Source organism: Polypterus senegalus, chromosome 3 (genome assembly GCF_016835505.1).
Source record: "Polypterus senegalus isolate Bchr_013 chromosome 3, ASM1683550v1, whole genome shotgun sequence".
NCBI classification, from domain to species: Eukaryota; Metazoa; Chordata; class Cladistia; order Polypteriformes; family Polypteridae; genus Polypterus; species Polypterus senegalus.
In genome coordinates, this window is record NC_053156.1 from 87564194 (window position 1) to 87592187 (window position 27994).

At 35.9% G+C, this 27994-nt stretch overlaps 1 protein-coding gene across 6 annotated transcripts in view; it reads left to right on the top strand.

Moving 5' to 3' along the window:
* Window positions 1-27994, top strand: part of dop1a (DOP1 leucine zipper like protein A) — a 117913-nt gene that overhangs the window by 8334 nt on the left and 81585 nt on the right. For all 6 annotated transcript variants that reach the window (XM_039747569.1, XM_039747570.1, XM_039747574.1 and 3 more), the window contains exons 2-6: window positions 6531-6724; window positions 19199-19380; window positions 20429-20599; window positions 21539-21728; window positions 25726-25824. In XM_039747569.1, coding sequence (XP_039603503.1) covers window positions 6587-6724; window positions 19199-19380; window positions 20429-20599; window positions 21539-21728; window positions 25726-25824 — 780 coding nt within the window. In that variant the 5' untranslated portion in view covers window positions 6531-6586. The remainder of the gene's footprint in view (window positions 1-6530; window positions 6725-19198; window positions 19381-20428; window positions 20600-21538; window positions 21729-25725; window positions 25825-27994) is intronic.

Genomic DNA, 27994 nt, shown 5'->3' on the forward strand with positions numbered 1-27994 from the left:
CTGCAAGAATCCTTACACAAACCAGCAGCAGCGAGCACATAGCACCCATCCTGCTTTGCCTTGACTGGCTTCCTGTGTCTTACAGAATTGAATATAAAATTCTATTATTAACCTACAAAGCTTTAAATGGCTTCGCACTTGGCTACATCAGTGACTTTCTTGACTGCTATGCTCCTTTTCACCCAGTAAGGTCCTCTGATTGTGGCAGTCTTGTTATGCGCCACACTAATCTGCACTCTCTGGGTGACAGGGCCTTCAGCTGTGTAGCACCCAGACTTTCCGTAAACTATTTAGATAAGCTGACTTAATTAATTCCTTTAAAAAACAACTTAAATCTCAACTGTTCAGGAAGGCTTTTAACTTAACCTAACTTTCTGCCACTTCTTTCAGTTTACCGCTCCGTCCATATGCTCAGAATAATTTGTGTGTTTGTGATATCAAAAATGATGTTATTCGCTGGGCTTTTAGTTTTGAATTTAGTATTATACACTGGTTAATTTTTTGTTATTCTATTTAGCGTTTTCTATTTCCTGTATTTACAGTAACTTTTTAGAGTTATATGCAGAAATTTTTGTACCCAATGTTAGATATACCCTGCTGTTTAAATAAGTGCCTTCATCATGAGAAGCGTACTATATATAAATAAAATGTATTATTGTTATTATTAAATGTAGTGGAGTCATCACATTAATAAAGGCCAGAGCTCCAGATGCTATGGATACACACTGCATGCTTCATGGAGAAGCTTCTTCTTCATCTTTCAGCTTCTCCTGTTAGGGGTCACCACGGCAGATCATCTGTTTCCAGATTTTCCTGTCCTCTGCACATTGCTCTGTCACACCCACCACCTGAATGTCCTCTCTCAACACATAGGTCTTCCTGTTCTCCTCTTCTCTGGAAGCTCTGTCCTTAACATCCTTCTCCCAATATACCCAGCATCTCTCCTTTGCACTTGTCCAAACCAACACAATCTTTCCTCTCTGGCTTTGTCTTGAAACTCTCCAGCCTGAACTGACCATCAAATATACTAATTTCTAATTCTATTCATCTTCGTCACACCCAATATAAATTTTAACATTTTTAATTCTGTTACCTCCAGCTCTATTTCTTGTCTTTTCATTTCTTGCCACTGTCTCCAACCCATATAACATAGCTGGTCCCACTGCAGTCTTGTAGACCTTCCCTATTTTTGTTACAGATTACAGTTTTAATTGCAAACATCATTGTCTAAGGGGACTTCTGTCTAATCTTGTCTGTCAACCTGTCCATTGCCATTGTAAATAAGAAAGGGCTCGGAGACAATCCCTTATGTAATCCCACCTCCACCTTAAATGCATCTGTCACTCCTACCACAGTCCTTACCAATGTCACACTTTCCTCATTCATATCCTGTACCACTCTTACATACATCTCTACCATTATTGACTTCCTCATAGAATGCCACAACTCCTCTCTAGGCACCCACTCCTATGCTTTCTCCAAGTCCACAAAGACTCAGTGCAACTCCTTCTGGCCTTCTATACTTCTCCATCAACACCCTCAGAGCAAGCATCGCATCTGTGGTGCTCTTTCTTGGCATGAAACCATACTGCTACTCACTAATCATCACCTCACTTCTTAACCTAGCTTCCACTGCTCTTTCCCATAACTTCATGTTGTGGCTCATCAATGTTATCCCCCTGTAGTTACTACAGTCCTGCACATCCCCCTTATTCTTAAAAATCAGTACCAGTACACATCTTCTCCACTCCTCAGGTCCAAATGCTGCACCAAGCACCCTTCTAGCAGTTTCACTTACCACTTCTGCTAAAGTTGCCCAGCTATCTGGTAACTCTTCTTTGCTATCCAGTGTCTGTATTACCTCCTCCCTGAACTCCACCTTACAGTCTTCATTTTTCAACTTCTACCATTTAATCATTGGCTCTGCTCTCAATCTCCTCCTCCTGATCTCCAGTGTTATCCTACAGACCACCATCCTATGCTGCCTAACTACACTTTCCCTTGCCACCATTTTGCAGTCTTCAATCTCCTTCAAACTGAGTCTCCTGCATAGGATATAATCCAGCCACAGGGAATGCACAAACTATTGAGCTGTTTTGTGCCGATCCCAAGCCCGGATAAATGGGGAGGGTTATGTCAGGAAGAGCATCCAGAAAAATTCTGCCAGATGAATATGCAGATAATAATACAGATTTCACAGAGAAGTACTTTTCACTAAAAGATTGGAGGATGAATTGCAACAAGTGTTCAAGACATTGTTAAAGCTGTAAATAGTATCAAAGCATGTCCCCTTAAACAAAGGCCGTTTGCTAAACTGCATAATGACATGGGCACCAGTTTTGAAAGCCTTCTGCTGCAGTCTGAGGTGTGGTGGTTGTCTTGCAGGGCAGTTTTACGACAAGTGTTTGATCTCCACAAAGAGCTACTGTACGTGAATTCCTCTCATCTGGGAACTCCCAATTTTCCAGCTGTTTTGACAACCAGTTGTGGGTTCTGAAGCTTGCGTTATTGGCCGACTTATTTCAAATTTTAAATAGCTTGAATCAGAACATGCAGGGCTGTGATCATAGTATGCTTAATTTGCAAGGTAAAAGTTTGTGCATTTATACAAAAAAATCGGACTTTGGGAGAAAAATCTAAATAAAGGAAACTAATGTTCCCGCTCCTTCACCAGGAGCTAGGAACATCCAACTTGCCTGCAGACATAGTCCTACCTATATTATTGTCACATCTGAAGGAATATTTTAGCGACTATTTCTCAGACCTGGACAATCATTAGTTATGCTGGATCAGAAAATTCATTTACATCCAGAATCAAAGAGGATTGTCTTGATTTCAGGTCACAAGTGGAATTAATTGAACTAGCCATGATGGAAGTTTGAAAATGCAAATCCTCTATCAGAATTTTGGCGCAATCTCAGAAACGAATACCCAGTGTTGAGTGAAAATGCTATCCAATGCCTCTTATCATTTGCAACAACATACCTGTGTGAAGCAGGTTTTATTGCATTGAAAATACTGAAAACCAAAAACACAGTACTTGTAAATGTGGAAAATGATTTGAGATTGCCTAAGACAGCTACAACTCAGAGTGGACAAACTGTGCAAGAACATCCAAGCCCAAAAGTCTCGCGGCCTTGAGTGAGTTTAATTAATTTATTTATTATGAGCAGTCTATTTTTTCTGTAGTAAATATTCCTTGTTTTATATAGTTGCATGCACTTAATGGGTAGTAGGTCTGTATAATAGTTTATTATAGACATGTGGGATATCTAATTTTTTGGATGGTGATAGGTAGGTTGTCCTCAGCCTAAGGTAAGTTTCTTAGGGTGGCCTTGGCATGAAACAGGTTGGGGAACCACTGTTCTAAGAAGCTAAAAAATTATACATGCATCTTACTGCAGTAAAGTCACAGTTTGTTTGAAGATCATATGTTTAACACCATATTAACAAACTCTTAATAACTGTGGAGACTTTTCATAATAAGTCAATCAGAAATAATTCTCTCTGCATAAGTGAGAATAAAAGTGGTCTATATTCACTATAGAAAAGATGCATTTGGAAAAACCCTGAAATCACAATACCCTTTTCACCAACTTTCCAGCACTTTTTCTGTTGATTGACCTTGATTTCTTGTCATTATTGAGGGAACTGTGAATTTAGGGGTTTATCAAAACATGTGGATGGAGAACTTCTTTCTGTGAAATAAAAATGATCTTAAGATGGATTCTATTTCTTGACAAAGTTCCTAATCCTCATAATAAATTGGTTGTAGAAAAGATTAAAGTAGAGGAATTTGTGTTTTGGAATAGTTAAGTTAAAAGTTTTGACATGAAGTGAGATGTTCAATAAAGACAGATAAACACAGCTAGAACATCTGAAAAGCTTCATAAAGAAGCAAAGTAAATAAAAGTGACAAAAGACATAGCAACCATAGTCGCCAGCATGAAAATCTTGTTAGCACTTGCCCTTAAAATCTCAAATGTAATTCTCTTGCCATAATTACCCAAGAAAAGGTAAATAAAATATGTCATCCTCATTTAATCAAACCAGTCAACTCTAAGATATTTGTCTTTTACTTCAAATTGTTATATCTTAGATCCACAAGTGCTTCCACCCTCATCTGTGAGGTGCATTTTAATTATTCTTGACAGTTGCCTTAATTTGCCTGCTGGTACACTGTTCTCTTACCTATGCAGTAATTCCAAAGCCTCCCCCAATCATTTATTATGAAATGGAGGAAAAACTTTACCTTGCCTTTTTTACCTCTTTTCTCAATTACTTTAGCACTCTAATTGTTTTGTATATGAAGTATAATCAAAGTATGGCTGCAATATTCAACTGGCATAATAAACTTGGAGTACAGTCTGTAAACTTATAATATACAGTAATCCTTAATTATTTTAATTACATTTATTTTCTGCTCTCTTTAGAATCATCTTTGAAAACATGCCTTGCTACTCATCTTTAGCCATTCAGACCATTTAAAAAGATTTTCTGTAGTTTGTAAATAAGAGTTAGTTAGTTAGTTAGTTTTGTGTAGAGTTCTTCTTCCTGTATACATACAAGCTTGCTAGATTATCTACTGTATGTTTGGGCATGCGCATGTCAGAGTGTCCAAAGAAATACCGGTGTTCTGTACAAGTTTTGGTTTTGTCTTGCATTGTATGTGACAAGTATAGATTATGTTTTACTGGAAAATTGGTTGGAAAAATAAACCATTATTTTGTGAGTATTTTAATTTTATAGTATTATTAATCTGCCAAAATAATCAATATTAGTGTTTTACAAAATGAAGTTCCAATAATATATAAATTTAGCATTTGATAACTTGCCATTTTTCAACTGGTTTAGTATACAGTGCAGTCCAGAAAGTATTCACAGCGCATCACTTTTTCCACATTTTGTTATGTTACAGCCTTATTCCAAAATGGATTAAATTCATTTTTTTCCTCAGAATTCTACACACAACACCCCATAATGACAATGTGAAAAAAGTTTACTTGAGGTTTTTGCAAATTTATTAAAAATAAAAAAACTGAGAAAGCACGTGTACATAAGTATTCACAGCCTTTACTCAATATTTTGCCGATGCACCTTTGCCAGCAATTACAGCTTCAAGTCTTTTTGAATATGATGCCGCAAGCTTGGCACATCTATCCTTGGCCAGTTTCGCCCATTCCTCTTTGCAGCACCTCTCAAGCTCCATCAGGTTGGATGGGAAGCATCGGTGCCCAGCCATTTTAAGATCTCTCCAGAGATGTTCAATCAGATTCAAGTCTGGGCTCTGGCTGGGCCACTCAAGGACATTCACAGAGTTGTCCTGAAGCCACTCCTTTGATATCTTGGCTGTGTGCTTAGGGTCGTTGTCCTGCTGAACGATGAACCGTCGCCCCAGTCTGAGGTCAAGAGCGCTCTGGAGCAGGTTTTTATCCAGGATGTCTCTGTACATTGCTGCAGTCATCTTTCCCTTTATCCTGACTAGTCTCCCAGTTCCTGCTGCTAAAAAACATCCCCACAGCATGATGCTGCCACCACCATGCTTCACTGTAGGGATGGTATTGGCCTGGTGATGAGCACTGCCTGGTTTCCTCCAAACGTGACGCCTGGCATTCACACCAAAGAGTTCAATCTTTGTCTCATCAGACCAGAGACTTTTGTTTCTCATGGTCTGAGAGTCCTTTTACTATGGAGTGGCTTCCGTCTGGCCACTCTACCATACAGGCCTGATTGGTGGATTGCTGCAGAGATGGTTGTCCTTCTGGAAGGTTCTCCTCTCTCCACAGAGGACCTCTGGAGCTCTGACAGAGTGACCATCGGGTTCTTGGTCACCTCCATGACTAAGGCCCTTCTCCCCCGATCACTCAGTTTAGATGGCCGGCCAGCTCTAGGAAGAGTCCTGGTGGTTTCGAACTTCTTTCACTTACGGATGATGGAGGCCACTGTGCTCATTGGGACCTTCAAAGCAGCAGAAATTTTTCTGTAACCTTCCCCAGATTTGTGCCTCGAGACAATCCTGTCTCTGAGGTCTACAGACAATTCCTTTGACTTCATGCTTGGTTTGTGCTCTGTCATGAACTGCCAACTGTGGGGCTTCATATAGACAGGTGTGTGCCTTTCCAAATCATGTCCAATCAACTGAATTTACCACAGGTGGACTCCAATTAAGCTGCAGAAACATCTCAAGGATGATCAGGGGAAACAGGATGCACCTGAGCTCAATTTTAAGCTTCATGGCAAAGGCTGTGAATACTTCTGCACTTGTGATTTCTCAATTTTTTTATTTTTAATAAATTTGCAAATACCTCAAGTAAACTTTTTTCACGTTGTCATTATGGGGTGTTGTGTGTAGAATTTGGAGGAAAAAAATGAATTTAATCCATTTTGGAATAAGGCTGTAACTTAACAAAATGTGGAAAAAGTCATGCGCTGTGAATACTTTCTGGATGCACTGTAGTTCAGGGTTGAAGGAATTTAGAGAATATCATGTATGATTTCCTGGTAAATATATTTGTTCTCTTCTGTTTCAGGGGATGATTTTGTTTGGATGGGGTGCTTCTAGCCAGTAGCAGCATTCTACAAGAGAATGAATACAGAGGAACTGGAATTACTGAGTGACTCCAAGTATAGAAACTATGTAGCTGCTGTGGACAAGGCCCTTAAAAACTTTGAATACTCCAGTGAATGGGCCGATTTGATATCAGCCCTAGGAAAGCTAAACAAGGTAAAGTAATCTTTTGCTTTAACTTTTTGACATCCACATTAAATTGTAAATAGTTTTGAAATTGCTCCCTGTGATGAATTAATTGAGGAAAAGCAGTGGGTAAACTGACCTTAAACATCTATTAAAACATTTTCACTGCACTCTCTTCAAAGTGTTCCATTCCCTTTGAAATGCTGTGAGTTTTAATTAGAACTTTTTGAGACTTTAAATACTGTAAAAAGTGCACCTGTAGCGATTATTTGTTTGTAATGGGCATATGCACTAATATTTAAAAATGCACTATATCTTAAAAAATAACTTTTTTATATTGTATATCATGCAGCGTCAGAATACATATTGGCAGGAGATACTGAAAAAAACATTTTTTTTTTTTATTAATTTACAGTAATAGATAGATGAGAGAGTTTTAACTAAATGCAATTATAATAACATTTTAGCATTATTTATTTTTAATAGTTCAGTCTCAGTACCTGGGGATCCTCAAGGCAACTTGCTGATATATTTTGTAGTCTTTGAATACTGCGATTTAAGGGCCTAGGAAAAAGTGAATTACTGTAATTAATCCATCCATCCATCCATTATCCAACCCGTCATATCCTAATTATAGGGTCATGGGGGTCTGCTGGAGCCAATCCCAGCCAACACAGGGTGCAAGGCAGGAAACAAACCCCGGGCAGGGTGCCAGCCCACCGCAGTACTGTAATCAATCAAACATCTAATTAGTATATTGCAGAGATTAACATTATATCATTTTAACAATAAGTTTCAAATACCAGAAAGAAATGGTAGACTTTTATCTATAACTTCATTTTAGTTCCGTGACTAAAAACATCAAGAGTCCTAAAATCCAATGAATATTTCCAATGAAATATCCATGAAAATCCATGAATATTTTAGAAATAAAGTCCATGCAGAAATTCTTCTTATTTTCCTATGGCCAAATGTAGACAAAGCAAATTTAATGACCTGCAGCCTTTAATATCATACAGTATATGTATTTGTTTAGCATGCCACATGAATCAGGTTTTCTCTAGCTGTTTGTAAGAAACATGTAGGTACCATCAGCTTAGAAGTTTTTAAATAAGGTGCTTCTTATATATTTGTCTGATCTTATTTTCAAATAATCAGATTACAAAGAGAGCTATGGCATTTACAAAAAAAGGAAACCAGACGCTATGCCATTACCAGTAAAATAAATGAAAGTGAACACAAATGTGAGTAAGAGAGTGAATAACGTGATAAAGGCTCAGAAATGCTAAACATACAATATAAGCTGTTTCATTAATAATAAAAATTATATTGTTTTAACTGCTAAGGAGAAAATGACAAACCAGAAAACATGACTCCTGAATATTTTCCAAACCCAGCTTTGCTGGTTGGTTTCCTATAGACAAATGTGTACACTATATGAATCAGTTAACTTTCCAAAATAAATAATATGGCCTTTCTAAAAAATAAATAAGTAAATGCTTAATTGGCACATAAAATGTACCGTGTATGATCCAAATTAACACATTTTGACAGACAAAGAGTAATAGTTTTGTATGACGAAGTTTGTAATCAACAAGCAATAGCATATCAAACAAAAATTTTTAAATGTGGTGTTCAAACCACTATAAAGATATCTGAAGAAACTGGGTAAGTTAAAGACAGGAAACACAGTTACACACGAAAAAAAAACTGTCTGCATCTGACAGAACTACTTAAAGGTCACTTTTTTAAGAGACAAAAGGAAATCCAATGAAGTGTTTGCTCAGCATCTGCCAGAGTCGTCTTGCCTTAAAGTGTATTTTATGACTTTGCGAGGAAGTCTTAAAAAATGGTCTAGTGGGGCCTGTTGCAGGTAGGAAACAATAAGACATTCAGAAGAGATTACAAACCACAAAGCACAGGAACAACCAGTGGCAGAAAGTCTTATAGAGTAATGATCCTAAATTTGAAATCTATGGGACACAAATATACCAAAGTTGGCAAAAACTGCTTTGATACCTACCTGCAATGTTTTGTGAAGCACAGTGACTGCTCTGACATCTGGAGGTAATGCAAAACACAATTTCCCCTTGGGGATTAATACAGTGTATCAAATATGAAACAAAATACTAATCCTGGATGTATTTTAGTTAATAGTGTTGGAAATTGGGTCAAAATCAATGAATGATGACTTCTGAGAAATATGAATAGATGTTGACTCATCATTCTGTGCCTTATTTAAATCTAATTAACAGTTGACTATGAAAAAGAGGAACACAAAAACTATATGCAGTAGGATTCCACAGAGAAAATTAATGTCTGGGGTGGGGGGGTGTTTCCACTTTCGGTTTTATCTTAAAAAGGCATAGGCAAAGACAGACATAGGCATTGTACAATATATGTACATATTCTGGGCAATCTGAGAAAAAGATAAAGTTTATACATTCTTGGCCACTAAGACTTCTGTGTCCTCTGTGCCACTTCACATGGATAGGAGTAACAGCTTGGCGGTATAGTAGTGGCATCGTATGCCAGAGCAGGATAACAAGAAAAGGAGACAAAATGATGGATGGTCAGTAACAGTTCATAATGATTTTCAATTTTTTTGTGCAGATAACTAACAAATGGAGATGCCAGGTGAATAGCTAATCAGCAGCTCTAAACGACATATGCTACAGTAAATTATTCTGTATTTAAATGCTGAGACCAAAGGGATATCTCTGGATGATGGATGCAGTTCATAATTTATGGTGTGGTATTTTGGTATTTGAAATGTGATAACACCATATCCTTACAATATAACATTATGCACTGCTTTCTTGCCATTCACTTGATAGTAGTCCATAAGTTGTACTTAAAGATGCATGTTAGGTAAAGCACAACCTTGATTGATGTAAGCACACTGGATTTTTTTTTCATTTTTGTGATTTATTTAAATGGTTTAAATAAGTTTCTTGGATGTTTTTCGAAGTTTCTCGATTTTTCTTCATTCTAGGCTCAAATCTCCTTCTCTGAGTGCACCACATATTTACTAAATGCATAAGCATTTGGCTGCTCATTGTTGCTCTTAAATGTTTCTTTTATAAAAAAAAACTGAATACAGTAATCCCTCCTTGATCGTGGGGGTTGCGTTCCAGACCCCCCCGCGATAGGTGAAAATCCACAAAGTAGAAACCATATGTTTGTATGGTTATTTTTATATATTTTAAGCCCTTATAAACTCTCCCACACTGTTTATAAATATTCCCTGCACAGTTATACAGCATAAACCCTTTGTATTCTCTTAGATATTAGGTAAGATTAATTGAAATTATGTATGTAAACACACTGTTTATATACAGTAAAACCTAAATATTATTTTAAAGATGTTGAGTGTCTCCGATATCACATATGTTACAGCCATTACAATAAATAGACAGGCCACCAGCAATAAATACGTACAATGCAAAAAAAATTGTATACAGTAAATCTGTGTACTGTGACACTAAACATACGTACATGTACTAAGTACTGTAAGTAGAAAATTAATTATAGTTACTCGTCAACAATGACACGATGACTTGTCCAATAACGATGAGTTTAGTTTTACTGCACAACAAAGGAGAGCGTTACAGCTCTTCTAAAGGAGCCTCTCCAGGCAACTGTATATCACTGCTGTTGTTCTTCTTCCGGCAGACTTCAATCCAAATTCCTAAAGCAAATTCCATCCAGACTACTGCCATATTACATCCACTTACAACTCATTTTGCACTCTGGTTAAAAGGACACTGTGGCCGCAGATCTTATATTCCTTTCCTACTTTTTAAATAAAAAGAATACTGTAATAGCCTCATTGAAGCAGTAGCAGGAGCAGATCGTTTTGAAGCCATAATGAAGGGCTTGACTATGCACAAAGATAAACACAAAAGAGCACAAAAGTTAACTCTTTACACAACGAAACACATTGATGCTGAATAAGCGAGATGAGACTTCCTGGTTAACATCGCATTCAGCACACAGGAACCTAACTGCGTGCTCTGATTGGTTAGCTTCTTAGCCATCCGCCAATAGCGTCCCTTGTATGAAATTAACTGGGCAAACCAACTGAGGAAGCATGTACAGGAAGTAAAAAGACCCATTGTCCTCAGAACCCACAAAGCAGCGTAAAATCTGCATTATTTATTTAGTTATGCTTACATATAAAATCCGTGATAGAGTGAAGCCGCGAAAGTCGAAGCGCGATATAGTGAGGGATTATTGTACTTTCAATGCAGAGAAATTGGATAAACCTCTGGCACTATTAGAATTATTAGATGCTACTCACTTCTGTGTGGAAAAGCAGCAGGTCCTGATGGCTACCCTGCCAAATTTTTTAAAAAATTCTCGATTAAGTTAACTCCCCTTTTATTAGCAACATTTACAGAAGCTAGAGACAGTAAACATTCTATCTCAAACATTTTGCCTTTCCAAGACAAAATAAGGACTTGTTACAATGTGCAGCATACAGACCAATCTCACTTCTGAATAATGATGTTAAGATACTCTGCAAAGTTCTAGGTAGAAGGACTGAGAAAGTGCTTCCTTTGGTAATATCACAAGGCCAAACTGGATTTATTAAAGGAAGTCACTTAGCTTCCAATCTTAGATGCCTGTTTAATGTAATGTATTATCCCAAAACGTCTTCACACCCCAGCGATGATATTATCGTTGGATGCAGTAAAAGAATTTGATATGTTTGAATGGAACTACCTCTTTGCTACAAGGGCCGTACCTTAAGCTTGAAGTTGAACTTGATGACTGTTTAAACTTGGAGTCTTTCTGAACCTTTTTTTGCCACTCATGCTTATATATTCTGTAATTGAGCCCCTCGGGTTGAGTAAATACAGGATACCTCAGGATAATAAAACAAAAGGGGATTATAACACTGCTGCTAACAGAGTTCCACCGGAGATATCCATCTCCCATAACGGACGCAACCAGCGACCTTTTCACTATATTGGAGGAATTTGGGTTTAGCCTGAGCATATGTGCATGGATCAAACTACTGTATACCAGGCCAGAAGCTTCAGATTGTAATAACAGCATTATTTCAGACTGCTTCAAACTAGAACATGGTACTAGACAAGGATGCACCTTGTCACCAGTGCTTTTTGCAATCACCATTAAGCCACTGGCAGTTCACTTTCAAAATGCTTATGAGTTAAAGGGGATTATTAGAAAAGGACTTGAACAGACAATTTCACTATATGCAGATGATATGGTACTTTATATATCAGATCCACAAAATACTGTGTCTGCAGTCTTAAAAACAATAACAGAATTTCAAAAGATTTATGGTCTCAGAATTAATTTGAATAAAAGTGTGCTCTTTCCAGTGAACTCTCTAGCACTCAATATTAGATTGGATACCTTTGCAGATCAGTTTAAATACCTGGGGTAAACATCACAAGTAAACATAATGCTCTTTATCATCAAGGTTTTGCTGTCTGCATGGAAAAACTTAAGTAAGATTTGCATAGATGGTCTACCCTTCATCTCACTTTAGCTGAAAGAATTAACATTGTCAAGATGAACATCCATCCTAAACTTCTTTTTCAAATGTACATCAACAAATCATTTTTTAAGAAGTTAGATTCAATCATAATCTAATTTATTTGAAATTCAAAACATCCATATATCCAAAAGGCGACCCTACAAAGACCTAAGGCAGAAGGTGGCATGGCTCTACCTAACTTTCAATTTTATTACTGGGAGGCAAATATACAAGGTATAAAAACCTGAACATTGACACAATTAAATGAACATAAACACGCTTGGTCCACAATAGAAATATAATTCTGCAGTACTTCTTTATATTCCTTGCTTTGTACCCCAATAAATATAAGGTATTGCCACTACACTAACAACCCAATTGTGCTCCATTTACTCAGAATATGGAACCAATGTAGGAAGTACTTCAAGAGAAGCTTTTATCTGTGGCACCTCTGCACAATAACCACCTTTTTTCCACCTTCTCAAGGATACTTTTAATGTCTGTAAAACAGTCAGGATTAAACCACTTCGAGATCTGTACATAGACAACGTCTTCACATCCTATGAACAATTACACTCCAAATTTAACTTTCCAGCAACACATTTCTTTCACTACCTCCAAATTAGAAGCTTTGCTAAACAAAACCTGCCCAATTTTCTTCACCTCCAACCTACTTCTATTCTAGAGAAAATCAGTCTTAAGAACTCAAACAGCATTTCTGTAATGTACAAAAATATTTTAAAGTCCATTCCTTTCAAAGATTCCAGAGTACAGTGTGAAAAGGATATCTCATTCTGCATTTCAGAAAAGGAGCGGAAGGTAGCAATCCACAGAATTCCCTCTAGCTCCATATGCGGAAAGCATACAATTATTCAAATTAAAGTCATCTATCGAGCATATCTTTTTTCATTTAAAAATGTCCAAAATGTTTCCAGGGCAAGATCGAACCTATGAATGTTGCAATCAAATTCCAGCCTCATTGGGCCATATGTTTTGGGCATGCACCAAATTAACATAATTTTGGACCAAAATCTTTAAATGCCTTTCAGACAACCTTGGAGTCACAGTCCCTCCTAATTCACTAACAGCTGTGTTTGGTGTACTTCGGCTTAAAGTGGAGAAGGACAAACAAACTGTAATTGCCTTTACTTCACTATTGGCACACAGACTTATCTTGCTCAACTGGAAGAATCCTAACACACCTCCTTTAAGTTGGAAATAATCTAGTCCTCATTTAGAGGACCTGTGTAAAACTTTTTAAAAACCTGGCAGGATCTAATCAATAACATTTTAGAATAAGCATTTAAATTGAGGATGCTGATTTTCTTCCCTTTTTTATTCTGTTTATTGTATTTATTTATTTACTTATTTTTCCTACTATTAAAGTTTTACTCAATTGGCTTAGCTCTCTTTCTCATTGGTGGGGGTTGATTTGACTTGAACCTAGTTTTGTAAAATTTGACTTGCTAGTATGGAATGTTATTTGATATTAATAAATTCAATAAAATGTAAATTAGGGCTCATTGCATTGCTTGTAAGTAAGAACTTGCAGAGCTAGGTTGGCTTCTTACTGATTCATCAAGTGTCATCACATATTTTAAACTAAAAGGCAGCAGTGTTGGGCATCGCTTTAAATGCTAGCTATGCAGCACTGGTTGATAAAGAGTCCATAAAGGCAAAAACCTGTCATTTTGAAGGTAAGGCAGGCTTATAAAAGAAACACCCAGGCAATGATCTTTTTATGAATTAATGTTTTAGCATATTCTAGTGAGCACTGAGATGTAAAGACTGAGGCGCGAGTAAATAATAGTTCAGTCCAATGAAAGCCTTGTTCATTGACAATAATATACAGCAACTCTGTGCCCTTAAGAGTGCAGTGAAATTGGTCATACTGTTATGTTATGGACCACAGGAAACAACTCCAAAACAGGAAGTGCATATTGAGAAGAAGATGCTGCACACCTTACGCAATACCCCAGCAGCAGGGACACTTTCTGTAAAGCAGTATCAGAAGTTGCTGTCATTTTCTTTTAGGGATGCTCTGACCAGGTTTTTTAAGGCCAATACCAATCACCTATTTCATATTACTTAATCGACTAATCCTGATTTTTTTTGTTATCCCTTTGAAAAACTGTTTTACACTAAACACCTGCATAACCAGGTACATAGAAGCCTTATGTTCTATATTAATGTCTTGCTTTTGGTATTTTTATAATTAAACTATAGACCACAGGTGTTTAAACTGTTTATTTTTTATCACGAAAATGAAATTCTGATGGCTTATTGTTCAGTGACAATAAAAATACTAAAATAAATAAAAATTCCTTAATATTAGTACTTTAACTAATAACTTGTGTAAAAAATATGTATTAATAATATATATGGACTTAAAGAAAATAAAATGCCTATTATAATTACAAGCTGTCATATTGTTTATTTTTTCTGTTCCTATGTACCTATCTGACACAAGGTTCAATTAAAAAAATAGTTTTCACCATTTGTCTAACAATATATATATATATATATATTGTGATGTATGGCCGGCTGTTCATCCCGGCCAATACCCCAATGCCGCCAGGTGGAGCCCTCCCTGCAGTATGGAGGTGCCCCAAAGACCAGCAGGGCATCATGGACATTGAAGTCTTCATTTACAGCCCTGCTGGATACCGTGGGGGCCGCTAGGAGATGCTGCAGGGACGAACAGTGTTTCTTTTCCCTACGCCCTGGAAGTACGTCCAAGTCACATGGACAAGGGGAATGACGTGCTTCCGGGGTGAAGAAAAGGACTTTTTTTATCTGACCCGGAAGTGATATGAGAACATGGACTGGGGATTGGAACACTTCTGGGTCAGGGAATATAAAAGGATTATGGGAGCTTCCAGACAGCTTACTGAGTTGGGAGGCAGGGTGGCTAAGCGTCTGGGAGTAGAGGATTGTGATGTGATTATTGTTTAGTGATTGGAGTATTGATTTATTGAGAATTGTGGAGAGGAGTGTGCTTTGTGCACATTATTATTATAATAAATAATAATTCTGGACTTTTACCTGGTGTCTGGCGTGGTGTCTGAGGGTTCAAGAGAGTGAGAGAGCCCTTAAACTGTCACTATATATATATATATATATATATATATATTATATATATATATATATATATATATATATATTTATATATATATATATATATATATTTATATATAAATATATGTATATATGTATATGTATATATGCATATACATATATGTAAAACCAACTGGAGTTTTACCTCTCTCTGACCTTTTTATTATTTCTACTTTATTTTCAATGGTAATGGTTTTTCTCTTCTTTACTGTATCACTAGCACTTGCATCAGATTTGTATTTCAGAGACATTCTTGAAGGGTAAAGACAAAAGATTAAGATGAGCTCTTCTGCACAGCACTGTACTTGCTATCACAGCAGGAAGGCACCAGTCGTCAATGCGTCTGATGTACTGACAAGAGACAACTTCCTACTATGTACGTAACAGTACAAGCAGGCTTGCTATTGAGAATGAATCGGTGCATTGACGGGCGGTTCATAACCAGCCCACCTCACAGTCACCTCCACTACAGTATGCTGCCTGCAGTGTCCGCCAACCGAGAACGAACACAGTGCAGCCAAAGGCGGGTAGTGAATCGCTCCTATTCAATAGACAGCCATCCGATGCACACTAAAATGCTAGCCCCCGCTGCCCTGTTCACCCTCAATGGCCTCCGTTCAGCCATAACCGGGTCACTGCTTGCAGCATTACCAGCCGCCCACTGAGAACGAACGGGGCACCCGTGTGTGGTGGGTGAGCAGTGAAACCACTTGCCACTGGGAGCCACCCGAGGGACACTACACTGCGCGAGCAGCAAAATCATCCCCCTCCAGCCACTGCTTGCAGCATTACCAGCCGCCCACCGAGAATGAGTGGGGCAGCCGTGTGTGGTGGGCGAGCTATGAAACTGCTTGCTGCCGGGAGCCACTCAAAGGACACTACACTGCACGAGCAGTGAAATCACCCCCCTACAGCCTCCATCCAGCCACCATTTGCAGCATTACCAGCCGCACACCGAGGACGTATGGGACAGCTGTGTGTGGTGGGCGGGCAGTGAAACCGTTTGCTGCCTGGAGCCGCCCGAGGGACACTACACTGCACGGGCAGCGAAATTGCCCCCCTCCAGCCACCGCTTGCAGCGTCCCCAGGCCGAACATGACGGCTGCAGTCATTGAGGCGCATGCATCGCAGCTGCGGCCCCTTTCATAAGTCATAGGTCGAATGTCTGTAACCTGGGGACTACCTGTATCTTAAAACAAGATACAAACTGTGCCACATAGTGTATCTGTGCCAGTTGTTCAGAGGGTTGCTAGTTGTTAGATGAAACTAACCAAATTTTGTTGTTAGGAGGAGAATTAAAGAATTCTTCCATAATAAGGAGGACAGTAATACACAGGAAGCAAGCATGAGCCATACTTTCTCCTGTATCAATCTATGGCTAACACGGTACAACACTCTACTGCTATCAACATACATGCAGTAATGGTGTTTATGCTGGCATTCTGCTGCCAATAACCACCAAGATTCTTAATTTTAAAAACCTATGTCATGTTTATTTTGAGGTTTTCTTGTTATTTAGACTTTTGAATTTCCACAAGATATTAGGTTACTTCGTTACTTTTCCTCCTGGTTTCCACTTAAGGCTGTCCCTCATGATGATTTTTGGTTAGCCCCTCTCAGGGTCTTTTCTCTCTCTCTCTCTGTTGTTGTTTTTTTTTTTTTACCGTCTCCTTTTCCAGGCAGTACAGTTGGTTAATAAATTGCCAGAGAACCTCTTCCAAATCATTTAATTAGATCTTCAAATCTGTACCCATGTTTAAAATATTACATTGTTTAATAAAGTATGCCAACCTCAAAAAAACGAAAAAAAGGCAGAAGACAGAATACATTTTTCTGGATTAATTTCTACTGAGAACCTCAAAGCAAATACTGTAGATTATTACATTGAGTGTTAAAATATTAATATTACACAATATTAAAAAACTTACATTTGTGATATTAACCCTTGGGACACTTTGTTAATTATTTTGAGCATTGTACTGTTTTAACATTTGAAATCAAAATGTCCATAGAACTGATAAATGCATCCTACTTATTAATTTCATATATGCATTTTTAAACTATTTTAGCAGTGTATTCAGTCTTCTCTTTTTGAATTCCCGCAGTTGGTGTTTATCATCATACACTTTCAAACTGTTCATACATTGGTTATAAATGCTTTCATTCTCTTTTGTCTGTGAATACCCCACTCTTTGTCAGTTTCAATGGACATCTTTTTATCATATAGAGAAAATTTAGACAAAATCTGTCTTGATGAGAATTACAGAGAAATGTAATATTTATTTGTGTAACATTTCAGTTTCACAGACCATTAAACTAAATTGCATCTGCTCTACCACATTTGGCTGACAAATGGGAATGGTTTTGCAGGCTGTAGCTATAAATACTATTTAACATCTTTCTTTCTTTTTGATGCAAAGACATCAGACAACAATTCAAAAAATAATTTTAAAAAATGGTAAAATGATACATTCATAAAAAAATAAATTGGACCACAAAAAGATTACGTGCCATCATGATCATAAATGACATCTGCTGAACCAAATTTATCTAGCTGCCTGATCATTAAATAAGCAATGGTGTTGCAGGCTTTTTCATTTTGACAAGAAAAATCCAACAAAAGTTTAAAAAGACTGACGCGATAGACTGATAAAGAAACAACATTCATTAATAACCAGCTTATTTCAGGAAGTGTAGCATTCTGATTTTTTGGGATGTAGGTAAGGTTTTTTTAACTAAGATCATCTTTGCCTTGTCACAAGATTTTTTTTTCTTGTTAACCAGATTGGAATCCATAGTGAACAATCTCTCACTGTTGACTACTAGTGCATGGAAATAATAGAGGCTTGCGAAATATACAGTAATAGAATGTGCTGTTCCATATACTGTAGTAGCAAGCTCTTGTTGAAGCATTTTCAGCTACTTAACCAGCACTGTTTGTATTGTTTTTAGACAAGAGTTGCCCATTTATTTTAATGTGTGCAATATAAGTGGCCTATGAGACAGTCTGGTTGCCTCAGCAAATGGGAATTTCAAGGCTGCCATTTTTAATTTCATTTAGTTACTGCAACCTGCATATAGATTATATGTGATAATATGTGTCAGAAAAGAAACTGAAAATTTGCTATACAGCAGGAATGCTTAAGAAAGCAAATAATGTAGAAGCTGCTTTTGTCCCATGTGTATTTCTTGAAAATAAGGTTTATACAGCGTATTGTTAAAAATTATGAAATGATCAGAGCTATAATTTTTATGTATAAAGTGGTCTGTTTTGATTTAAATGCATTTAATAAGAATTTTTTGTATACACGAAGCACACTGGCAAAGTGTGGTAAACCTTGTTACATATCTAATTAAGGACAGCACCTCTGTGCTGACACTTGACATGGTACTGGTGTTGCAGTTTATAACTTATTTGAGTAACAGCTTAAGACTAGGACTGTCACTTCAAACATTAATTGAAATGCATATAATTTACATTACAAATATGCATTTCTTTGAATATATTTAAATTTTTGCTTAATATTTTGTATGTTTCTATATGATTACATGTTCATCTTAAGTAACTGCTGAAAAAAAACCATAATCTTTTATATCCCATCATTTTTTATTTCCTTTAGGGCTTTTTCTTTTGCATGTTGAGCTTTATTGCTACTTGGGGTGACCAAATACTTGCTTTGTGGGCAAATACAGAACCGCAATGTTATTAGGAGCTTATAGTTTCTGTATTCTTAGTTTTAAAGATGCATATGACCCCTGTAACTCACTGATAACTATAACAAGCTGCAATGCATAACTCTGCAATGCATTTCAAATATACCCAACTACTAATAATACTTGATTTTATTTATTTATTTATTTTATTGCATTTTTAGGTGTTTCAGAATAATGCCAAATACCAGGTGATTCCAAAAAAGCTTACAATCGGTAAACGTTTAGCACAATGTCTTCACCCAGCACTACCCAGTGGAGTCCACCGTAAAGCTTTGGAGACTTATGAAATCATCTTCAAAATTATTGGACCAAAACGTTTGGCTAAGGATCTCTTTTTATACAGGTTTGTTTATTGAGAAATGTTTGCTAAAGCAACTTAAAATATCTGTTCAGATTTTGTGCTCTATGAGGAAGAATAATAAATTATTTTTTATTTGAAATTATACATTAAATACTTGGTAAATTGATCACCTTAGCTTAGAGATGAAGGATCCTAAAACTTTATTTATAAAGATTCTTGGGGTGATGCAACACAAAAGCAGACGATGAATACAATCCTAATGGAGAGATTTTGGCATCACTTAGTTGTCAATTTTATACTTGCACAATTTGGGGATGTACATTTAATCCAGAAAAAAATAACACAGTTGATTCTGCAGGCAAAGGATTCCCACTGTAACGCTAGTTGGCACAATGACCTGTTTTCTGCCACAGGCAGCATTGAGTCCACCTCTTCATATAAGCTAATTTCATCCAAAGGTCATTCAAAGTTTCCGTTCCATGACCATGGAGGATAGAATCCTAGGTCCCTGCAGTGGAACTCACTGGAGTTATCTCTCAGGGCAGAGGACTCGTACTTTAAACACGTGCCCTTTTTAAAATATCCTCCTACCCATTTTAAGTAGTGGAGACTGACCTTTTCCTCCATTATGGCCCTTCTTCCAGTGCATCCTGGTCACTTTGTGACTTCTCTACTGCTGGCACAGCTTAACAATTTGTGTGAAACTTTTACATTGTGAAAGTGCTATTTAAATTGTATGCAATACTAGTATTGATTTATTAATAATTTCCAAAAATGTAATTAGAAAATAATAAATATTTTAAATTATTACAGTGTTGTTGCAAGTGCCTCTTCAACAGGCTTTTTATTATTATATACTTTTTATGTATTTGCATTTTGCCAAAACCTCTTTGTGATATTGTGGTATTAGAAAAATAACAAAAATGTTTAAATAGGTTACAAATTTGGCAAGTTACATTTTTGAATTAGTATCAGATTAACTCGATAGAATGCAGAAATTTGCAATATACAGGGATTTTTGTTTTATTTGTACTTTTTGGAGTTTATAAAAAAAAAAATCATTTACCTTTTTGTATTTTTCTCATTTCAGCTCTGGACTTTTTCCACTACTTGCCAATGCAGCTATGTCTGTAAAACCAGCATTGCTTAGCTTATATGAAACATATTATTTACCTTTAGGTAAAACATTAAAGCCTGGTCTTCAGGGGCTGTTGACTGGAGTATTGCCTGGTTTGGAAGAGGGTTCTGAATACTATGATAGGTAAAACAATAATGATAAATACAAATGTGTTAAGCATTCTGCTTTAGTTCACTTATTGTTAGTACTTCATTGGATGGCTACAGTATTGCTAGGCCACATAGCATTGCTTCTACAGTATATTTTAAATGTCCTAGTAAATATACCTGCATTTTTATCAGTCTTTAATTTAATTATCTATCTATCTATCTATCTATCTATCTATCTATCTATCTATCTATCTATCTATCTATCTATCTATCTATCTATCTATCTATCTATCTATCTATCTATCTATCTATCTATCTATCTATCTATCTATCTATATCATGCCAATTGCCTCTTTTAGCAAAATAGACTTCAGCCAACTGCCTCAGTTTGCCAAATGAGTGTGTATGTGATGTTTATATTTACAAATTTTTCGTTCAGTTGTAACCTTCCATTCATATAATAACAAATATAATACCTGTTTGCATTACTAAAAGACAGACCACTCAGAATTTAATAGAAATGTTAAGGTCATACCTTACACCTGGAGCTGGAATACATGCTGAAAGTCTGAAAAGATAAAAGCATTACCCTGATAGCTGAGAATAAAGAAAATATATAGCTGGCACAGACCAACTTTGAGGGCCTCAAAACTAGCATTTGTATGGGCTTCCCTCAGTTGCTGCTATTTATTATGATGATAATTGGTGTCATATTGTTTTTTAATAATTTTGGAGAGATTAGCACTAAAGAGCTTGATGTACACACTGTGTCTTTCATGTTGTAATTAGGTCCTGCATGATACAGTACCTTAATCAGTAAAATAAACTTGATGTAGTTTCCTATAATTTGTATAATATGTATTTGTAATAATATGTTGACAATTTTTCTTTGAAAAGTTGATCACAAAAATCAACAAAACCATCATTAAGTGATGTAATACGAGTTAAATGTCTTTCATTTTTTGTTCCACAGGACAAACACTTTGCTGGAGAAAGTGGCTGCAGCAGTGGAGCAGTCAGCGTTTTATAGTGCCCTATGGGGCAGTATCTTGACCAGTCCTGCTGTTCGATTGCCAGGAATTACATATGTTCTCTGCCATCTTAACAGAAAGCTCTCCATGGAGGACCAGCTTTTCATCATTGGGAGTGATATTGAGCTAATGGTATTTCATTTTAACATAAACAAATATTTTTCTGCATTGGTCTGATGAATTTTACAGTACATATTTTATGTGTCTGTCAGAGTTTATTTTCCTTAATGTTAAGTAGAGTGCCAAAGTCATTTATAGCCAAAACGTTTTATACAGAGAAATCTAGATTAAGAGAAGCACCAGGTTATTAAAGTGACTTACCCAGTGACAAACAATTCACCATAGATAGATTTGTGAACCTAGATTCTTGTATTTAAAATTTAGCCTTCTTGACCCATAGGATAATAGGAGTCACAGGCATCAAGTGGAACAAAAATGAAAGGAAGAGTATTTTGTAGGGGTTGTATTTAAAAAGCACTTGCACAAGGGAAAAGAGTATTTATCTAGAAGCAATTGAGTCTGATCAGAAGAGGATGAATTACATTGATGGATCTTTTTTGCATAGCTGTCCTTTGGCTATGAAATGCCATACAGCCAGGAAAACTTTTTTTGTTTCTGTTTAGTATATAGGATATAAGGAAGATATAATTATAAATTTATACACAAAGTTCATAAACTCATCAGAAGGATCAATTAACTTCCTTCGGTTTCTGTAGTGTCTGGGAAGACAGTGTGTATACAGAGCCCAGACAATTAAGAAATAGCAAAAAACGTAAATGTAAGCAGACATTTTCTTTCTTTCTCCTTTAAAGTGGATACAAAATTCTAATTATTTTTCCCACTTCTTATTCTTTTGAGAAAAAAAATCCCAAAGAAAACCATATTCATTTAAGACTGGCTTTTAAATACTTTTGCAAGATTTCTGGTTTATTAGCTGAAGAGAAGAGAACATTTTTACTGGTTTGCAGTCTCACAGTACTTGTGTACCTGGATATAGTTGTTTTTTATTCTCTCAGAGCTCATCAATACTGAAGCTGAACACAAACTGAGTTTATGCAGAGAAAGAAGGGAGTGGTGTGACAACTGAATTATAAAGGAAGGCATAGTCATTTTGTCATTGTTTTATTGGTCCATTAATGTTGGCAAAGGCAAGTTAAGGACTTTCAAGTTTATTGTGAAGATAGTGTAGCTCAGGTCTGAGAGCTGAACTGAAACTATGCCAAAGGAAAGAAGTCAAAGCCAATTTGTGCTACAGGGAGAAAAACACACAAGATGAACTTGGACATGTCCAATAATTAAGCTAGCTACTCAGATGGCAGTTTGGTTCTTAGCCTTTTAAATACACCAGATAAAGAAGGAATGTCTTACACACAGAAGCTACAAGTGTGCACTGCTGACTAACTGCCTCCTGCCTTTCTAATGGATCTCCTGATCCTAGAAAGAGAGCCCAGAATGAGAGAAACATGGCTTCTTTTTGCCTGTGCTTTATGAGTATATGTTTAATCAGAAAGTGAGTTGAGGGAAGGCTAGCTTGCAAGGAGATGGTGTGACCAGAGCATTAAAGAGGGACGAGGTGAGAAATTAGTACTTAGTGGTTTTTAGAGAGGGGTGCAGATTGATAATACAGCTGCATTGGGTGCACAGGAGAAAATCTTTGTAGTGCAGCCTACTGACGCATAACAATTTTATTTTTTATTTTTTTTATTAGTTGTGTTACTATTTTTTTTTGTTTGCTAAAATAAAACTCAGTTTTGATATTTTCATGGCATTGATTGCATCTTAGAAAAGATCCAGGTGACTTGTAGTTTTTCTATTACAACACACAAGTGACAATAAAAAAATCTATCAATATAAAATATTACAGATATAAGTACACATAGTTGGTATAAAGGATTTGAGCTTATTTATATAATAAAACTAGCATCAAAATTAACTTGTCATAACTAAGGACAGTATAAACATTTGTTAAGTGCAGGAGACTGAATAGAAATGGAATATCGCTAGATTTTCTTGCAGGTGATTAGATTATTCTTACATAGCTCAAAAATGTAAGAGAATGTCAGAAACATACCAGAGAGAGACGGTTTATTTTCTGAGTCACTTTCTTTTATTTTTTTCCATTTGTCTGTTTATCTATGAACCTACTTAATCCTGTTTGAGGGTCACAATTTAGAAACCGACCCTAAAGAGGGCAACAGTCTGTTTTAGGTCATAGTCGCTTACTGCAATCTAAATTTGGTTTCTCTGTCAAACCAGAATTACATGTCTTTAGGATATGAAGTAAATCCTGATTACCTGTAGTAAAATCAACACAAATACACAGAGAACTTACAAAGTCTACCCATTCTACCAGAGCTCACATGATCCTTTTTTTGTATCAGACAAAATGAAACCTGTCTTAACATTCTGATTATTTAATGACAAATCAGTCCTATTAAGCTTTATATTGAATTTCCTGTCTAACTGCGCTATAGAAAGGGTGTGTCATATGTCACCATGTTTGAAGGCAATCTGTAATTATTGACTTTTCCAGATAATGAACTACATACAATAAAGTACATGAGGTGTTAATTATACCACTTAGCACAATTAGGGTGATAATTAAAATGTTTAGAAACTGGTTAACTTAAATGGCTGTTTAAATTATCAGGAAGAGGAGCCAAGTGAGGGAAGTTATAAAAAATACTAAAATTACAGTTATATAGATTAAGTATCTTGCTAATAATTAGAGGAGCCAGCTTATGAGCATTTGTGGCTTTCTTGGCATGCTCTGTATCTGGAAACTATACTGATTCCAACACTTTCTTTGATGCCATGTTGATAAAATATGTAATAATTGAGTTCATTTCATGTTGATATGTAGACAACATAACATTCTCCAGTGTTTTTAAGCACTCAGTTTAGTAGTTTGGATTAGTTTTGTTTTGTGAAGTGCTCAATATCTTTGCATTACATGACTTTCAGTTGTGGGGCGTGTCAGACTTGCTGACTGCTGTTGCTGATCTCCTCGCCAAATAACAGTTCAAATGACTGAAAATTGCTGGGCATGCCTAATTTAAGGACTGTGTGCCAACCTTACAGCATATTCGTGTTTGCCCTATTTTGTGACAACCAATAGCATGCTGCCTGACAAAGCCTGTGTTGTATGAATTGTTAACAAGTACAGTGAATTCAGCCTCAATTTCAGTTCTTTTTTTCTCTTTTTTTTCCACTCTGTCAAGACATCAGACATCTTTCTCTAATGTTTATGAGGATCAAGGCCCATATGTTCCATATTTCTTGTTGCATTATGTGAATTGTACTTCCATATGATCATTCATTGGTTGTCATTTCTCATGCACACAAGCCTGTCCCTACAACTAAAGATAAAATCACACTTGTTTGATTTTGTCAGAGTGAGCTGTGGAGAAGTGTGAGTGAGTCAGTCGCTGGACATGTTGCATTACATGACTAGCCTTCCTGGGAGCACTCCCCCAACTTGCTAAGATTATGTAAGTGAAGGTTAACACTGAAAATCTGTGGAAAAGTTGTGTAATGTGACATGGCCTTTATATAAGTTAGAGTTATAAGTTTTCTGGTGAATTGCTAGCACTTATTGCAACTTGGGCTCATGAAAGTGTTCAAAGCCTGGTCCTTGTAAGTTAAGTTTTTGGACTAAATAATTTCTATCTGTGTGTGCTCCCTAGATTTTTTTAAATCACTTGTTGACTTATATTTACTCAACTGTGTAATATGTGAGATTGTAAAGGTAAAAAATGCATTATTTTACTATTGTGAAGTCTTACAGTGTAAAATCTTTTGACTTTTATTTATAGTGAGTGTCCAGAGAGTGAAATTAGACTGTTTTTAGTACCTGTGCCAAAATAAGGAAAGTAATTTAATCTTAACATAATGACTATTTGGATTTCGCAATGTGTCATATAACTACTTTAAGGTAAAGTATGCATTTTCAGATATATCCAGATTAAAAAAACAAATATAATTAGGACTCTGTTCCCTTTGGGAAGTGGTAATTTACTCCATTAACGCTCTATTGGAACTAAAGAAAGATATGTGAGATGAGTCAAAAAAGATATATAGTCCTGTTTCTGTAAATGTTGACCGTTTTTTATAAACTTTTCTTCTGTAGGTGGAGGCAGTCAGTACCTCCGTCCAGGACTCAAGTGTGCTTGTTCAGAGGAGCACTTTAGACCTCATTCTCTTTTGCTTTCCTTTCCACATGAGCCAGGTATGTAATTGTGAAGTCTGCAGCTGAAGAGTCTTTACTTTTTGTTATATTTCAGTCTTGTCAAATAAAAACATCAACTGCTTTGTCAATTCCATTACAATATTTTCATGTGGTGAAATGCTTTTTCTATCTTTAAAAAATACTAGTGCTTCTTTTACTGGCTGAAGAATGGCTGTCTGGCAGCATTGACTACTGTATATCCACTTGTTTAAAAACAATGAAAACTTTCCCAACTCACTGACCATCATGTAAAATTGAGCCTTCTAACCAAGCAACCATCATGGCATGTGACTAGTCAATTGCAATTAGAGAATGATTACAACTGCATACATTGTATGCTGATAATTATCTTAGACACATTAAGTAAATAAGAGCTGATGTTATACCTGCGAGACATGATTTCAACAAGTTTCTTCTTGTTGTTTTCATCATAAAATTTGATTTTGCCATTGTATTTTTTAATTACTTTCATTGTTACCAAAATTAACAGTATAAGCTATTACAGAATACCATCTTAAGTACTTTCATTAGACATAATAGAATGGCGCTAGACTTTCAACAACAGAAATGCATTAAAAAGAGACAATAAAATTATGCATTAGAAGGAGACAATAAAATTAAGCTCCATGAATAAAACATTGTATTTAATTAAAGTAGAATTATCATTTTTATTACACAATTATTAGCATTAATAAGTGAAAGTGGTATTAAAGTTTAATAATCTAGATATGAGATGTCCTATAATACAGATTTCAGTAAACAACCTGTAGTCTAATTGAAATTCTTGATAACTGTATCTAGTTTAAAGAGGCTTTTTAGATGTTAAAGGCAAGTTCATTTTCAAAAACTAGCATTTTTAGCTTTTTTTTTATTAATGTATAGAGACTTTGCAAAGAGAAGACTTAATTTTGTTTCCATTTGAGGGATGTTAGAATCAGTATATCTATGTTTGTATAATGTAAAGTACACTGACTGACTGACTCATTCTCTAATCAACAAAAACATGTTTTCCATTTAGTTAAAAACCTGAAATTTGCTAGGATTGTACATCAGTTAAGCAGTTAAGTATCCTCTAAGAAAGGATTTTTTGATATATCTATATTCAGGGGTGACTGACCAAAAAAAATCTGAATAACCCAAAGTCTCCAAGCTGTTGTGACTGATTTGATTGAAATGTGGTGATGTTATAGAAAAAGGAAAGTTAGCAGACATATGTTTTTTATAGAAATGATTGACTTATCATGCAAACAACAGCACTAACCAATAGGAAGGGGGAGCGTCCTGGACAGGTAAAAAGAGACATGATCACATATGATGTGTACTGTCAGGTGTTAAATGGAAGGAAAACGTTTGGTGAAGTTCAAAGAAAAATGTAAAGGTCATTGGTTATCAATCATAATTTTCATTACAATGGTTAGAAAGCATTATTTTCATTCATTTAAAAAACATCTGAATGCACTAATCTGAGAGATGGCAAACAGGAGTCATTAATATTTATTTATAGTATAAAAAACCCTTAAAAAAGTGTCTGTTGTTTACATGATTATTGAACTGATGATACATTTGTTGATTTGTGCATCATATAGCTGAAAAAGCACACTTTCTTGATATTACAATAGTACACATCTTCCAGGCAAGAAGTATTTCAGTATTTTTTTGATAAAACTTAAATCTGTAAATTGGCTCAGTGTGAGTTTTGGTGTTTGTATATTTGTGCACTGCATTAGAAGGCTGTTCTGTCCAGTGCTGCCACTAGTGCTGTATTCATTTGCTTATGGCAAAATGTGGCTGAGGTATGCTTTGAGGCTTTGTTCTATTTTTCAGATTTTACTTTAATTTAAGAAATAATATAATAAACATTAATATAAATGATTTTGCAAAATTAATAAAGTTGTGTACGAAGCCCCTATAAAAACATGCCAGAAATCCAATATGCTAATTCAGACCCAGTTGGATAACGTTACTGTCAATTACTGTGCCCAATACCCAGATTCATACATTGCACACAGTTATAGTATACTGCCTTTAAGAAAGTATACTAGGAGTGTAATGCAAATTTTTAATGATCATTCTGAAGGAAGACTAAAAATATTTTTTATTCGAAGCTGAATAATTGTATATTAATAAGCTTTTTTTCCCAGTGTTTTTCTAAAAAAAATTAATAAAAGCA